At 34.0% G+C, this 16,618-nt stretch overlaps 1 protein-coding gene across 1 annotated transcript in view; it reads right to left on the bottom strand.

The window, feature by feature from the left end:
• The window catches only part of Nav3 (neuron navigator 3), a 707,491-nt gene that overhangs the window by 121,957 nt on the left and 568,916 nt on the right, over positions 1 to 16,618 (bottom strand). The window contains exon 13 of the mRNA XM_047549063.1: positions 12,186 to 12,305. Within this exon, the coding sequence (XP_047405019.1) occupies positions 12,186 to 12,305 (120 nt within the window). The remainder of the gene's footprint in view (positions 1 to 12,185; positions 12,306 to 16,618) is intronic.

Here is a 16,618-nt window from a genome sequence, read left to right as displayed (position 1 = left end):
CATCAGTAGGTTAAACCATTAATTAGGTTATACTTCTCATAACCTGATCATTTCATTCTCTGACATTCTTGTTCTGGCATATTCTCACACATGAGCTTTGGAGGAACATCTCATATTAAATTATAACAAGAAGTGAGAGTTTTCAAAGGTTAACTATTTTCTAACACTTTCTTTTATGAAAACAAAAGAATTGTGCCAGGCACTGTAGAATATGCTTTTTGTATGTTAATATACATTTGTGTGTGTATATATATATATATATATATATATATATATATTCTTTATAAGAGTCCTATTAAAGTAGGTTAGGGGGCTGGGGCTGTGACTCAGTGGTAGAGCGCTTGCCTAGCATGTGTGAGGTTCTGGGTTCCATCCTCAGCACCAAATAAAAATAAAATGAAGGTATTGTGTCCACCTACAACTAAAACAAAAATATGTTTTTTTTAAAAAAAGTAGGTTTGGGATTATGAAGCAAATATCAATATCAAATGAAAAATGCCAAAAAGTGCAGCTTTTGTTAACTGATAAAAATGTTATCAGTCATGAAACTAAAGGATGGATCAAGGGCAGGCTAGTAAAATTGATAGGCAATATCAAGCTTTGTTCTAAAGCATACTTCTTTCAACACTGTTAGCTGTGAACTAAATTTTCCAAAGGCAGTTACAGGTAACTAAGTTATACATCTAAGTCTATATACCTAAGAACTTTACACTGTCTTTTCATTTAAAAATTTTTTAAAAAAGACATCTTCAGAATTCTTCTCCCTGGATGTGAGACTCAATGGCACATCAGCTCTGCATGCTGTGACAGTTCTAGCTACAGAAGGTTTGACAATTTCTAACATCAAAGCAAGTTCACAGCTGGGGATTTCAAATGACAGCTTTATCCAACAGTCAGTTTTGAGTGCTGCTTGGACACAGGTGGGTGTTATTTGTGCAGGAATCTTTTTGATCTATTTAGGGAATCAGAGTTAAGAATCAAAAAAACCAGCAAAATATTTGTCAGACATATGTTCAAAACTAGTATTTTTCCTTATCATTTGATTTTCCTAAATATTACCGCCTTATTTCTAGGCAGATGATTGACACTATTTGCCTCTTACTTTCTGAGTGTTTTGTAAGGAGGGGGCAGCAGGTCTTAGAGGTCATCTTTCTACTGTCTTGGTATAGTTCTGTTTGTCTGTTATCATGGTGCAGGGTTGCTGAGATAGAAGCTATACCTTTAAATTGGAATGATGGAAAAAGTGAGGTACAACTTTCATAATTATTACTTGACCTGTTAGTGGGAGTGAGAAGGTTATGGACGGAATGATACACTGCTCCAAGTTTGTATATTGAAATCCTAACCCCCAGGACCTCAGTATGTGACCTGACTTGGAGGTAAGGTCTTTAGAAAGCTCATCAAGCTAAAGTGAGCTCATTAGGGTAGGTCCTAATCCAATATGAATGGTACTCTTATAAAACAGGAAAAATCTAGACATAGATACAGGGAAAGACAATGGGAAGACATGGGGGAAAAAACTGTTATGGACAAAGCAAGAAGAGGGTGCTGGAATAAATTACTTTCCTCATAGACCTCAGAAAGAAACAACCCTACTAATACCTGGATTTCTGACTTCTAGTGTCCAGATGTGAGGGACAAAAAACTTCTGTTGCTTAAGTCTCCCATGTAGTACTTTGTTATAGGAGACCTAGCAAATTAATACCGAGAATAATGCAACATCTAGATCAGAAGTCAGCAAACTATGACTGTGCACCAAAATCAAAATGTAGATTTGGTGAGTTAAGAATGTTTTTCACACTTTTAAATAGTTTTAAAAATTGTGACAATTTGTTTTCTCCTGTTATCTAAATGGATAACACTATCTCAATTTCACCTCTTGAGAGGCAAAACATTTAATAATATTTATATTTGGTCCAAAGCAGAAAATGTTTGCTGACCCCTAATCTAAATAAGAATCAGTCTGGGTTCGATTCCAATTTCACAATCAAATTACTGGAAGTTCAGTTAACTTTCAGCTTCCATATTTTAGTGGTAGAAAAGAGGTTTTTAGTAACTTTTCTGATTTCACATATCAAACAGTAAAATATTAAGAAAGAATGTGAAGTATTAATGTGAAATGTCTCACACACATAATTGTAGTGGAGTTTCTTCTGAAATATTAATATAAATTATATAAGCCAAATTTTAGGAATCCATAGTTTTATACTATAAATCTTCTAAACTCAGGAGAATTATTTGCTATTTTAGATGGAATATGATACTAAACGAAGAATTTTGAAAGAAAATTGCCATCAGATATCCTATCATATTTTGCTATTTAAGTTTCTAGTTGAGTCTTTTGATCAAGATTTTTCTAAAAAAAAAAAAGATGCTGAGGAGCTTAGAAATAACTAGGGTTATAACTTTGAGCACAGAGACTCTTAAATAAACAATGGCAAGTACCATTATTCTGGGTGTTACAATTTTGATATAATTTCACACTTAAGTTCTTCCCTATATTGCCTTCAAATGTTAACACCCCATGTGCATGCTTCTTTTTATACCTATTCTTTTAGAACAAAGCTCTCTACAGAAGAAAGCATTTCAACCATTCATTCATTTAAACAAACATTTAATGGGTACTAACAGTGTCTCAGGCTATAAGCTACATTCTAAGACTATAAAGTCAGATAAGACATGGAATAAATACTTTGAGTATAATGTGGACAGCATTTACAACACAAGGATGCACATGATGAAATGAGATTTCAGAACAACAGGTGTATATTTTGTGATAAGAACTATAGACTCTGAGGATATACCTATGAATAGGACATGGTTCTTATCTTTGAATATGTCATAGGTCTCTGGAAGTGACAGACACACAGGGTACTTAAAATAATGTGTTAAATAATAAAACTGACATACACCTAATGCACAGAGAGAGGATACCGAGCCTCATAAGAGATTCTGAGGACATTTCACAGAGGTGGTAACACCTGAATAGGTCTTCAAAGATAAGTAGGAGTTATGAAGAAAGACAGAAATAGTATTCTAGCTTGAGTATGGTGGGATTCTAGGCATAATCAAAGGCACATAATAGGTTTGGGGGTGTTGAGGGAAGTAACAAATAATTCAGTATTTTCAAAGTATAAACTGTGACGTGAAGCAAGGCAAGAATGAGGTAAACCTGTGAACCAGAAGCCCAAATGCCTAAGTTTGGAACAGAAGGAGAAGGGAGTGGAGACAGAGTATTTCCATAGACACAGCATGTCAAGAGGTAATTATGGACTTGGGTATTCAAGATGCTTCTTGGACCTTGGTGGTTGGTTCTGAATGTGAAGATGACCTAGACTGTCTAGTCCAAGTGACTCTTAGGGTCTTTGCAGAAGCTTTCGCCTCCCCTGTTGAATTTGAATCTTGAATTATGTTGGGAAAAGAATGTACTGTAATAATGAGGGGAATCAAGCCTCTCCACTGAAAATATCACAGCCAAGCCAAGAGAGAAGGAAGCAGATAATGGTATACCCCACCATGTCCAAATTCAGAGCTAACTATGGGCTTCTCAGTTATGCAAACAATGCACACTGTTTTTGGTGTAGGCAAGTTTTAATATGATTTTCTGTCAAAATATAATCAGCCTATTATTTTAACAGGTAATTACTATTCCATTCACTTGTTTTTAGTATAAAATGAGGTGAAGAAAAAAACTTTCCAGAGTCATGTACATAACCAGTGATCTAGATGGAATTAGAAGTTTTGAATTCAAACTTTTGACCTTCTTATCATAACCAATTATAGTAAAGTCTGTCTCCCAACACTATATGTTCTCCAAATGTATATGCTTATAGTGAGTGCTTTATGAACTTGCACTCAGTGATCACATGTCAGAAATATTGGGAGAGTAGCGGGTAAATGATAATCCTACTTAGAAGGACTCATACCTAATTGCCAGGTATAGGATCCAAGTAGGGGGGAAAACTGGGACTCTTGACACTTCTTATGTAGACTTCGTTTAATTTAACCTACATTCAACCTTCAACTATGCTGCCCTCAAAGAGATTAAGGTAGTTCTCTTGAGACCATTGGTATTTCACAGGAAAATGTTGTTATAACAGACTGGGCCTGGCCTCACTCAGGGCTCTGGCTTCCTATTTCAAGATTTGATGCAACTGAGAGGGTTCTCACTGGAACTGAGCTGATGCAAGTAGCCTGTCCTTGAACTTTCAACACTGAGAGTTGAATAAACCTCTTTCCTTATAAAGTTAGTTACCTCAGGTATTTCATTACTGTCATGAAAAGCTGGTTAACTCATATACCACATGTATGGTAGAACCCAAACTGTAAATAGAGAGGTTGGGCAAACCTAGGAGGAAATATACTAAACAATATCCTTGATTGTCTTTGGGATGAAAAGATTATAGATTACTTCTAGATTTTCCTTTATACTTTAGTATATTCTGTGAATTTTCTTCAATAGTCACAGAAAAGTTTATGCAAAATAACTACTTAATTCAGAAAATAAGCCCTCATTTACTTTGAAACACTTTCATTTATAATTTATCTGAAAAAAAAAATATGGAAGTTCTGTTAACGCTTAAAAAATTCAGCTCATTGAAAAAAACTTCAACCATTTCAAACACAAATTAAATCAAACCAAAAAATGTAAATGGATCACATATGACTCTAATAAATAAATCCATGTCACCCACTCTGTGTAGTCAGAGAGAGGAAGATGCAGAATTTATCATCTGCCAGCCGGAATTCTCAATTTAATCATCCAAAGATGAATGCCTCACCCCATTATCTAGCCTATTAAAAAAAGAATTTATCCCCAGTTCTTGAAAGAAAAAAGCAAGTGCTTCATGTATAGAGGCAACTTCTTAAATTAAACGATTAAATTAGCCAACAGAATTGCTTGTGTTTTATTGCTCTTGATGTAAAAAAGAAAATCATGCAATTTAAAGGTCTAGATTGCTTTAGGCTTCCCTTAAGTACTATCAGTAATTTTCTGTATATGCTGCATATATGTCTCCCAATTTTTTGTTATTTCCTTGAGCTTTTTAGAAATAGTTATTTCAACAAACATGAGATTTCAAGATAATGGCATTTAAATATACAAAAGAACAAACTGCTAAATTGCTTTAGTGATATTAACAAGCCAGTCACTATTTAGAAGTTCTGAAACATGTGAAAAAATTATTCTTTTGTGTTTTTAGATGTATTGATAATCTTTAGTAAAAACAGAATATGATTATTCACTGAATTTTATTACTAAAATTTTGAAACTGAATAAAAGTTTAAAAATCTGTTCATATTCTATAGATATGTTTAGACCAAAAGGGAAAAATTACTAATTTGCAAAATCAGATATGTCATCCAGGCATGATAAAAATCTTTAGCTAAATTAATTTTATGAATAACAGAGCACAGGAGCTGTATTCAAATCCTGACACTATCTTTTATTCACACAGTATTTTATATGTAAGTTACTTGATCTAAGAACACTGCCTTATTTATAAAATGGTACTATTAAGACTCACTTCATATGCATTTTGCAAAGATATGTAAGATATTGTATTTAAATAATACAATATATTAGCAACATATACTAGGTTCTTACTGCTGATGCTAACCAAAGTCATTTTTATTATAGCATCCTTGACTTCCTCGTTCTTAGCCTCATCATCCTCACCATCTTCATAAGATTCTTTAGTAAATCATATTGGAAGCAGACAAGAGAAATTTCTTTTTGCATAAATAAGAGTACTGGGACAATATCCACTATTGAAAGATGACTTTTATGATGATAAAGTTAAGTTTTGGTTAAGTTTAATATTAAGACCAATCTTTTAAAGAGGTGGTGGTAGCACTCTGGAACACCTCTATGTATGTTTTGAAAGATACTGAAAGGTGTCCCAATACAACATGTCTACAACTTGTGCTGGTTATATTGTCCAACTTCCTTTAAATCTCAATGGCCTATTAGGTTTTAACAATCTCTATTCTAATGTCCTTGAATGTAGGGTCCCCAGGATAATGCTTGTTATAGAATATGTTCTCAATATATTTGTAGGGTATGAATCAATTCTATAAGGGGAATTACCTAAAATTACTGAAAGTTTATAAGATTGTTCACAATGGGGTCGTTCATTCTTAGAATTGGAGAGAAGTTCAGCACCAGCTCCTAAGCCTGTCAAAGATGGTAAATGGGCATTAAATAATAGTTTTTCTTCTGTAATGTTTTGCATTGGACTCAGCCTGTTTAGAGTAAAGAAATGTGGGGTGAAGACAGATCATTTGATTATAAAATGGAGCAATTATATTTACTTCCATCTCAGCCTATTAATCATTTTTGTGTTTGCTTTTAATTATTATAGGAAGTCAGTAAGCTAATGAAGGGAATACTTAAGGTATGGGAACATAGTGATTCTGTGATTAAGCTGGAACAAATCAACACAGAATAGATGAATTATTAGAGTGTACACATACTAGTGATAAGCATAATGGATCTGACCCCTGAAACATTTGCTTAGTGTCTCAGGAGAAATCTGCCTGTTCCTGCTTGGAATAGGCATGGAAATGGTAAAGCTTCCCACCATATACATGACTCCCTACATGATCTTATGAAGACTTTGCTATGATCCCATTATAATGACAATGAAATTTTCTGCACATTGTTAACAATTGTAGATTTAGATATTTAATGTGAATAAATGTTTAGAGCTACTCTGCTTTCAATATATAGTTATAGTGTCTAATAACCTGAAAGGCATGTAAACTCATGACAATCTTTATTGACTTTCATTAAACTCTTTTATAAATAATGACTTCATGATCTGAACTATAATTTCATAAAACAAACCAATTCACCTGATAGTATAATTAAAATATAGTATTTCCTACGATACAGGACCCTTTTCTATTTTTAAAAAGTCATCATTAAAAATCTTAAAATCAGTTTTTAAAAAGTATAAATAGTTAAATTGAGTATAATTAAAGTTAGCAGCCATTATATTTAGGCTTTTAGTTTAGAAAGAAGTTTGATGGACAAGGTATCATTGTTACTATGATTTTATGGGTGTTGGTATGCCAAAAAGAATTTGGTATCTGGAGCTTATTTGAGACTGACTCTATTGTCACATAGACACTTGGATCAATCATCTGTATAACCAAACTTTGCTTTCTGTGACATTCTACTCAGTAGCTGTCTATAGCTTGCAACTGCTCCAATCATTCAGGAAATACCTACCTTTGAAATGTTAAACTTCATATTTTTATTTAATTCTCTGGCAAAAACTTTATTCTGCTAATTAACCTCTTTCATTCCCTTTCATTTATTAGACATGATATGGACTTCTGTACTTCAATGTATTTTAGAATCCTTTGTCTCACAGTCTCACAGCATGCTCTGCTTCACAACCATCTCAATTCAGCTTAAGCCCAATTTTCAATCACTTAATATATACTCTAAAGAGCACATTTTATTAGATTCAACCACTCAATTCCCAATTCTGGATCCATCCAGTAAGGTAGTCAAGCTCCTGAGCAAGGCTATACAAAATACATACTGATTGAATCTATTATGAATTTACGGTTTCAAGTGTTAACTATTAGCCTTGAATTATGTGAAGAATGCTTTGCACAGAAAAATTGCTAAATTGAACATAATCAAAATTTTAAACTTTGTGCTTCATATCACTAAAAAAAGATAAGCTACAAACTTGTATGAGCTGGTAAAAGAACTTGCAAACAGAATATATTTTAAAACACTTGTTAAATTCATTAAATAGAGGGCAAACAAAACAATTAAAATGCCCAAAAGATTTAAATAAACATTTTAGCAAAGAAACCATAAATATATTAAAAACTACTGTTGGTATCAAGTATAGGCCAGGATAAGTGAAAACTGTAAATATTATGCATCATTAATGGGAATAAATCAGTACAGCAATTTGGAAAACAGGCAATCTCATGAAAAAACTAAATACAAATTTGTCATCCAATTTAGGAATTTGATCTGTGTATACCTATCAAGGAGAAGCAAAACATATATTTCCTTACCATGAATGTCAGACTTAACCATGAATATGTAAAATAGCATCATTCAAAATAGTTAATATAGTGGAAACAATTGAATAGTTCACCAACTTAGGAACACAAAGCTGTACATCCTACATATCATTCAGCAATAAAGAATCAACTACTGAAATGTGTTACATGTATGACCCTCAAAAATATGTGCTAAGAAACTATATGCAAAAGACTATATGCTATATATGAATCTATTCATGTGAAATATCCCAAATCCTTAAAGACAGAAAGTATTTAAGTGGTTGCCTAGTGCTGAATATCGAAGTAGAGACTGATGGTAAATTGACCTGAGAGATCTTTTGGGGATGATGGAAATTTGTAAAACTGGATTGTGGCAATGCTTGAACAACTCTGAATTCACTAAAAATGACTGAATTTTACACAAGTAAAATTTTGTCATGTAAATTAGATCTCAATGATGTTGTTATTCATTTAAAGAGGATTTCAAGGACTCTCTGCAAAGCTTTTGTTTTGTCTTTAAAATGTATCAACATTTGGTGGTAATTTCAAATTCAGATAAATTTCTCAACATTCTATTCTGTACATATGTTCCTCATTCTCAGCCATGACTTAGCCTCTGCTTCACAGAGAAAGTAGAATTATAAATTCCAGGTATTTTCCCACACCTCCAAAGTAATAATAACAGCACTCTGTTTCAGAAAGAGAAGTGTCTCTCCTCTCAGCTAACTTCACAGTGCTTACAATCTTAATCCTCTTCTTAGTCTGTTGGGGGTCTCTAACAAACTGCCACAGACTTGATGACTTATAAATAACAGAAATTTCTCATAGTTCTGGAGGCTGGGAAATCAGAAATCAGAGACTCAGCAGATTTGGTGCCTGGTGAGGTCTTGCTTCCTGGTTCATAGAGCACCATTTTTTGCTGTAACCTCACATGGTAGAAGGGGCTAGGGAGCAATCTTGGATCAAATTTACAAAGGTACTAAATCGTGAGGATTCTACTCTCATTATCTGATCATCTTTCAAGAATCCACCTCCAAATCTCATCAAAATGAGAGTGAGACTTCAACATATGACTAGGAAAGAGAGTATAAGCATTAATGTCCTATCATTTCTAGCTACATATTTTCAATATTTAAGAATTATCACTTTATTTTGTCCAGGAATTCACTCTCTATATCTGCTCAAATTCCTACATCCCCCAAACAAAACAGAGAAAACCAGTGGTAAAGTCATCTTCCCCTTACCCACTAGGATCCCCTTCGACTGGCCTTCTTCCTTTCCTTTACTGCTACCTTTGGGATGATCACCTCTTCTTTCATTGTTTCTAATCTTCTGTTTTCTTCTCTTCTCTTATAACCTAGCACACTCCTTAAGGACTTCATTGAAACTAATTTTGATAAGGTCACTAATAAGAAACTAGTTGCCAAACTACTTTTCCATGGAATTTGACATTGTTATCTATTCCCTCTTCTCTCCATTTCAAAATGATTAGTTAACCCTGGCTCAGTTAACCTTCCTCAATTTGTGCATCGGAAGTGACCTCTCTGTCTCTCCAATGGCTGAGCAACCTTTATTTACTCTTTAGATGTTAAGGGTGTGTTCTCAGGGTTAGTTTTCTTACTGTACATCAGAGATTCACATGTGCTTTTAGTGTGCATAGTGTCAATTCACAGAGTGATTAAACGTGGTTTAATTACTTCCTGCCAAAAAAGGCCTTAGGCTGGCCTGAGGCCAATTCCACTGAGAGACACTAAGGCTGGAAAACTGACCTTGGATTTGTGCTGTTTTGCATTTAAAAAAAAAAAAAAAAAGAAAGAAAACTTGGGAAAAAAGAAAAAAAAAAAAACAAAACTTGGAGATGTGGCTCAGATCATTTCACCACTGTTCCTTGCACCTGGTGGGAAGCTTCTCCTCACTGGTGCATTTTCCATTCTGAACAGGCAATATCATCACCAGCTGTAACTGTCAGAAGCTTTTACACAACCATAAGCAAGAATGTTGTCACCTGCTTTATATAAGCATCTCTGATTTTATAGATTATCTTCCATTGAAGAAAGGTAATATCTTTATCTATTGTCCTCATAGATCTGTTAGGAGAATTACCAATATTTAAAAATTAGATTTCACACAAAAGTCTAGCCTCAGCCTCACTGGAAACCTCAACTGCTATGGCAACTCTGGGCCTTTCTTCCACACTTGTGTCTTTCCAATGTAGCTGACAACTTAAGCTGGTCATGTTCACTATGTTTTTTTTAACTGTCTGCAAGCCAAAATCCTTATCAGAAACCAGCTTTGCTGATCCTTGACCATAAACTTGTAGCTTCCAGAACTGTGAGAAATGAAATCTTTTGTTTAAGACATCCACTTCGAAGTATCCTTTGAGGGCAGTCAAGCTCTAGAAATAAAGGGTGTCCCCGAGCCCCTTCTGCTGCCATTCTTCATATAAGTACCCATCTACTTTTCATGTGGACTTTTACAAGCATTTCCTAAGCAATCTACCTGTCTTGGTGTCAACCCTCTTCAATAATCTTATATTGCAGTGGGAGGGTCCATTTAAAAATACAATGATTATAATAACCATTGCATGCTTTTGCTTTGAAAAAAAATTTTTTTGTATGTAATTGATTTATTCATTGAACAAATAGTTCTTTAATGAGCAGTTACAGCTTTATAAGTTGAAAATTACTTCCTCACAAGGACTTCATAAAGTGTCATGTACATTAAATATAAATTTATTTTTTGCTGAAAATGGCATTAGTTTTTTTTTTGTTGTTGTCTTTTGAGGTTTATTTTTGTATTTGATTTTTTTTTATTGTATACAAATGGGATACACATTGTTTCTCTATTAAAAAGCTAATTAAAATTAGCAAAAATAGCTCCTTATTATCTACAGGTCCAAGCACCCTAGAATGTCCCCCTAAGTCCTTTATCTCTTGTCGTCCCCTGCCACATTCCCAGTGCAGTGCTCCTTACGCCAAATTCTTCTGTGCCTCTATGCTCTCATTCCCCAAATTCCTTCTGATCCTCCCAGGCTATGTGTCAAAAATCTTATGTTTTTCAAAGGCCCTACTTAAAATATACTGCCTTTTGTAAATATTTCCTTATATTTTAACTGTTATGAATTTATTAGAAAATTTCTTAGAGAGTCTCCAACATGCCTACTAAGATGACATTTATTTTATAATCTTTTCTTAGGTTAGAAAGGAAATGGGGTTGGTGTTGGATTGACATGGGAGGTAAAGGAACACTAACATCTTTAAGCAAAACTATTCTTAAAATACACCATACCTGGCTGCTGCAGGTATGTGGGGGACATTTTCAATCTCCTCTTAAGAATTATTCAGCTGCTGTTCCTAATTGTCCATTTACATTCTTACCAGAAGTTGATCAGAGGGGAACCTACAGTCTTCACTATAGCAACACTAATAACCTGAGCCATTGCTATTCTAGCTAGCTGGTTTTTTGCTACTATCTAATTGTATTTCACTAATACAGCTTTTAGAAAGAATGCCTAAGAAATTAAAAACAAAAAAAATCTTTGAAGATTTTTTTAATTGTTGAGCTTTGTTATTTGTGAACTCTTGAATTCCTCATTTACTAATTTGCTAAGAAACAATCGCTAATATACTTCATATTATTTAAAAGAACTTTAAAGTAGTTGGGAAACCACAAGGATGAGAGGTAAGCTATGAGAGTCCTTGTACTATTAGCTACATGATCTTAGGGGAAAAGAAATAGGCTAAAAGCATGAGTTGTACATTTTTAACAACACCCTCAAGAAAAGCATCAAACTTTGTACCTAATGATTTGAAATAAGTATTAATTCTTTTTGCATTAGCCTATAGGTATATCAGAGGGTATCTGCATTAGAAAAAATAAAGAATGATCAGTATTCTTTCAAAGTAAGTCTATGTTTATAATTTTGCTTTTACAGAGATTAGAATTATGTCTTCTCACCAGCAATACTACTTTTCACTATTACAGGGTCAAAATGATCTTGCAAACTAGATTGCCTTAGTTTTTAAAAAATTCTAAATGATCATCACATCAAAATAAAGCCTTCTTTGGTTTCTACTGTAAATCCCTTGTGACCTTATTTATGAAACTGCCTCATACACTCCTCCCATCACATATGTTGACAGAATTACCTGTCTGCATCCACTGTCACGTCATGAACGCCTCTCTGAATGATATCTCTTGAAGTTGCTGTGTCTGGTATTCGGTTCAGGCTTCGAGTGTACAGGTTGAGCCCTCCATCCGTCATGTATCTGAAGAGAAATGTCTAATTAATCAACAACAAATTAAATGAACTCCTCTGTATAATTTAACTTAATAAACAAACTGCATTCTCAATTTTCAGTAATTACTCCTAATAAGCTATTAATATTTTTCTGTATAAACATTCTGCTCATTAGAAAGAAGTAAAATATCTTTTCAATTTCATTAGAAAATCAATGTTTCTTACTGCAACAAGTAGCCTAATATAAAACTTGTTTTCATTTTTGGCTATCAGCATTTTGCAAGACTTGTGCAAAACTCTCACAAAATAAAAATATGATGATGTTATTTTGTAAATACCATTTTGGAAGAATTGTAGGTCACAGGAATAATGGAGCATTACTAAACCTAATTTATTTGATAAGTAACAATTATGCCACAATTTGTCACTATCATAAAGTAACTGTTTCCAGGACCCATTCTAAATAACTTACATAAAGTAACATTATTACCTACATTTTAGAAATGAAGAAAATAAATGCTAAAAGATAATAACATTATTATCTATATTTTAGAAATGAAGAAAATAAATGCTAAAATAAATGAAGAAAATAAATACTTGCATATGGTCACTCAACCAGCCATGGCAGAGTTGAGAAATTAGTCTAGAAAAGTTGGCTCTAGAAACCATGATCTTAACTACTATGGTGCAATGTGGTCTGAGATGGAGGGCCCACCAACCTCCCACTTCCTGTCTTTGAGATCTCCTTGTAATCATCCAACCATCACCATGACACAGGGATGGTAGATCCGGATAGTCAGCATACTCGTAGGTAATGGCTACTGAGTTTAAATCATGGTATTTAATCTCCCATCCCATGCTGAGCTAATCTGATTTTTCTCTCTTGAGGATTGGGGTGAAGAGACCTAAGTGTCAAGGTTTCAGGTCAGTGAGTATACAGAGGAATGAAAGTCCTTCAAATGAGCAAACTCCTCAGGACAATAAGGCTTTCTGTTTCAATGACTTAGAAATATTCTGTAACTCCTCTGCCCTTGAGGCCTGGAGACATTATCTTATTATAAAAATGTTTGGTGCTAGTGGACTCTGAGAAGCAAGGAAGTTATATGATCTGCATATGCGCAAAGCTAACTGCACTAATGTAACCTAAGGTAACTTGATATAACCGTGGAATAGATAATAAAACAGAACTGGCTTTCCCACAGGAGCCACTTCTTGCTGCATGTCATCCTGTGTGCTTGCCTCTTTATTTGCTCTTCCCTTAACCTTTACAGCTGGACCCCAATTAACCTTCACATATCAGGTCTTTCAATGTGGATTCAACAGTGAAAACCCAGGAACTATGAATACTTATCTTAGATCAGATGCAAAAAACCACATAGAAAACTGCCCAGTAAAGTACTATATTTATGGTATATAAATTAATATTTCCTGGTCCTTGACACCTGCCTGCTCTAAAATGAGATATTAAAATCTTCCTATGCATAAATATCTGGATTTCCAATAACTGCCTCAGATATGGCATAAAACTGATTGTGTATTAACTTCAAAATTAGAGCTCTTGTTCCTTTGTTATAATTTCCTTATTTATGACTCCTTCTTTACTCTCCACCCCCAATGATTGTAAAGTAGAAACTTTCAAATATGGGAATCTGCATTACTATATACTATTTCTTGAATTCACTGAAAGAGGGAAAAATTGTACTTATTTTTAAAGTTTTTTCAGTCCTGTATTCTTGATCATTTTAATGATAGTCAACTATTCCACCTCAGCAATGCCATATTTTTTAAAATTTTATTGTGAAATATGTCATACTTATGCAAAAGAGTATAATATGGAAAAGTACATATTAAGAAATGATAAGTATAAACTTTGCTGAACTTATTACCTGGCTTTAAAAACAATACTTCTATTATCTTCATTGTCCCCACACTCCCAACCATAACCACAACGCTCCCTTCCAGAAGTGTCCATTGTCTTGGATTTTGTATTTATCATTATTTTTCTGTTTTTTTCTGGTTTTATCACATGGATATACATCTCGAAAATTTTTTTGTTTAGCATGGCACGGTTGCCAACTTTAAGTAAAGTTAATAATGTGATGTTCTTTTGTGACTTCCTTCTTTCACTTCAAGTATGTTTTGCAATTTCTCCATTTTGATGTGCATCATTTTAGAGCCAGAAGAGCATCATTTTACAACTGTACTATAGTTTAAAAATTTGACTAGCCATTTGAGTTGGTTTTTGTCTTTTTGTTGATGCAAACAATGTTGCCATAAATGTTTATGGGCATTTATGGGTTTGCTGGAAGTAGCTTATTTAAGGTCTATATTTGGGAGAATTACTGGGTCATAGAGATATATACATATATTCAATTTTACTACCCAATCCAAATAATATTTAAAATAGTTTCAGAAATGAAACTCCTGTTGATGAATGCAAAAGGTTATTATCTGAGAAATTTGCCAATATTTGGTATTTTTGCATAAACTGAGGCACATGAAATGATGTCTAATTTTCATTTTAATTTACATGTTTCCCATTACTAAGCAGGTTGGTCATACTGTTATTTTGTTATAGACCATGTATGTTTACCTATAAAATGTATGTTAATGTGTTTTGCTCATTTTCTATTAGATTCTACTCTTTTGGTTTTGTCTTCCTCTCTGATACTAATCCTTTTCTAGTTATATACACTGCACATATCTGTGGCTTATATGGATTTAATCCTGGTGATTTTGTCTTGATCATTAGCATGTAATATTAACTTTTCTGAATAAAGGAAGCTTGGCTTAAATATCTTTCTAATTTCACATAGCAACAGTCTCTGTTATTTTTGTGTAGTTTAAAAATTGTGTAGTTGCTTGCTTTTTCAGACTTTGGCTCTATGCCCATCTCCCACTTTTGTCAGGACCTTCCCTGATTCCACTTTTATTGCCAGCCTCTTTCTGTTCAGTTTGATTGTAGTCCCAACAGTCTGTCTCCTGCAGGCCCTGTCCTGGAAGAGACTTGTGGCTGAGCCATTTGAACAGTTTACAGGTTCTAGACTTCTGGGTTCCTGTCACACACCATTGGCCCTTACTCTCTCTGGCTAGTCAAGTGGCCCAAATACCTCCCAGCATCAGTCAATTTCTGTGTGCTTTTTAAGTCAGTTTCTGTCTGCTACTTAAGTTTCTTCTCTCTTAGTATTATGGGATGTCCCATTGCTATCCTCTGTGTCTTCTTATACAAATGCTGACACCCGATACCTTGCTGGTCTTTTGACTCTTGGCTGTTTGCTTCTAACTACTTAGACTCGGGAGCCTGTTATCACCATGGCTGTAATTAATTATCTTTTCCTCTTTCTTTGTCTTTCCTCTAGTCTGGTTCCAGTTTGTACTCTTAAACATCATGACATAGTGACTCAATGAGAGATAGTCTACATGTCTACAGGTACAAGCTTCTTTCTGAGGATCAGTTTTTTTTTTTTTTTTCATGCAACCATTAAAAAAAGGTTCAGAGCAGTCGGTCATTATTAGTATAGTTTTCTTAGCACATTTGCGACAGGAGGCATTTTTTCATGCTATCTGTGCTGTTGTATAAATTATAGGCTGATGTATCCATGGATTGATCGAGTGTAAAACATTGCACAGAATGTAATAAATAATATGCCAATTTTGACCAGTACTACCAGCTGTTTGTGGCTCAGTGGGAGAGCACTTGCCTGGCATGTGTGAGGCACTGGGTTCCATACTTAGCACCACATATAAATAAATAAATTAATTAAATAAAGATCCATCAAAGACTAAAAAACAAAATTATTTTTAAAATTTCTATCTTCACCAAAAATGGCTCACATTGAGGATGAAATCAGAGGAAGAATTAAGATTAGGAATCTGTGGTTCACCAGAAGTACTTTTAACCTAGCTCAGGTACACTGATCTTCTCACTGTTACACATATTTCAGTCATTCAAAGTTTACTAAAGGAGAACTGAGGAGGCAAAAGGCAGAGGCAAGACTAAAGCCTTTTTAAATTCCATGCCTCAGAATTCTTAGATTATTTTGTATTTGAGTCATGTGACTTGAGGAGAATTTTAATTTAAGGTTATATGCATTGCTTGTAACTATTTAAAACCATGATGCCTAAAGGTAACTTCAATTTCCACCCAATTAAAGTATGTAACTTTTCTCCTAATTTTCCAGTGTTCCTTTTCTCTTTATAAATGGAGACTTTTTCAGACTCATTATAAATAAGAGGCCTTCCTCTGACTAATTCCTAATTACTGAGAGATTTGCATCCCCAAGTGTGTAAAGTAATTTCAAATAGAGAAGAAAGAGATAAGCTTTTGCATGCTTCAAGAAA

The sequence above is a fragment of the Sciurus carolinensis genome, chromosome 4, assembly GCF_902686445.1.
Source record: "Sciurus carolinensis chromosome 4, mSciCar1.2, whole genome shotgun sequence".
NCBI classification, from domain to species: Eukaryota; Metazoa; Chordata; class Mammalia; order Rodentia; family Sciuridae; genus Sciurus; species Sciurus carolinensis.
Note: the sequence above shows the minus strand (reverse complement) of the source record. Positions and strands in the feature narration are given on the sequence as shown.